Source organism: Rutidosis leptorrhynchoides, chromosome 6, assembly GCF_046630445.1.
Source record: "Rutidosis leptorrhynchoides isolate AG116_Rl617_1_P2 chromosome 6, CSIRO_AGI_Rlap_v1, whole genome shotgun sequence".
Classification (NCBI taxonomy): domain Eukaryota; kingdom Viridiplantae; phylum Streptophyta; class Magnoliopsida; order Asterales; family Asteraceae; genus Rutidosis; species Rutidosis leptorrhynchoides.
In genome coordinates, this window is record NC_092338.1 from 251475477 (window position 1) to 251476360 (window position 884).

At 37.3% G+C, this 884-nt stretch overlaps 1 protein-coding gene across 1 annotated transcript; it reads right to left on the reverse strand.

The window, feature by feature from the left end:
• Positions 1–201: 201 nt before the first annotated feature.
• On the reverse strand, positions 202–642 carry LOC139854460 (uncharacterized). The gene has a single exon (XM_071843764.1). The coding sequence runs from the start codon at positions 640–642 to the stop codon at positions 202–204; it is 441 nt and encodes a 146-aa protein (XP_071699865.1).
• Between the last annotated feature and the right edge of the window lie 242 nt (positions 643–884).

Below are 884 nucleotides of genomic sequence, written 5' to 3' on the forward strand. Positions count from 1 at the left end.
CACAAAGATTGGACATATAAAGAAAGAGTGCGTGTATTCTCTACATGGTGATATTTGCAAACATAAATTTTAAGACCAAAAATAAATGTGAAGTGTGTCACATCTCAAGAATGCATATAATATTCTAAAAAACAAGTCATGACATGTTGAAAGTCATGACATGTTGAAGTGCCATATCGATCTTCTAAATATAACCTTTGTTTAAACCTCATATTGGTTAATGTCGTCCTTAAGGTTTAGGTAACTGAAGCTAGGAACTTTGCTCACCCTATGGTGGTTGTGGTGGCGGCTCTCGGCAACATCTACCAAACTGCACATTTTAGGCAAAAACCGACCACTGCCGCCACTTTTTCTCTTTCCCTTCCGCCATGAAATGTTCAAGAATCGAAAGCTTGGCCAAAATTTAGTACCGCCACCATTACCATAACGATGCTTTTCGTCTTGATCTATTGTGCTCTTTGTTGAACACTTGGTATGATCAATACCTTCATTACCACAATTAGACTCAAGTCTTCTGAAATATTCTATCTCTTTCATCACAAGGTTTCCAACTGTGCCACGTGCCCCTATCTCAATTGGAACAGGATCACCACCGCCCATTTTGTCCGGCATGATGGTAGCAGCGGCTGAGGTGATGGTCATGGTGTTATTTTTGGTTTTGATCAATTGTTGTTGGGAAAAAGTTTGCTTTTGGTGTGATGCACTACTTTTGCTTTGTACATAGAATGTAATATATTCCATTTCTAACAAAGTGGTCATGCCTTTGATAAAGTGAATAATGAGATGGTTTTTTTCTTTTGGTAAAAATATAAGCTTTTTGTATGAAGATGTTATGATTCACACTGATGGCTATGCTAGTTTTATTAATGCTTCACCTTAAATTT

Bases quoted from the DNA above. Each gene is read 5' to 3' on its own strand.
- LOC139854460 (XM_071843764.1), bottom strand. From the start codon at position 642: ATGACCATCACCTCAGCCGCTGCTACCATCATGCCGGACAAAATGGGC.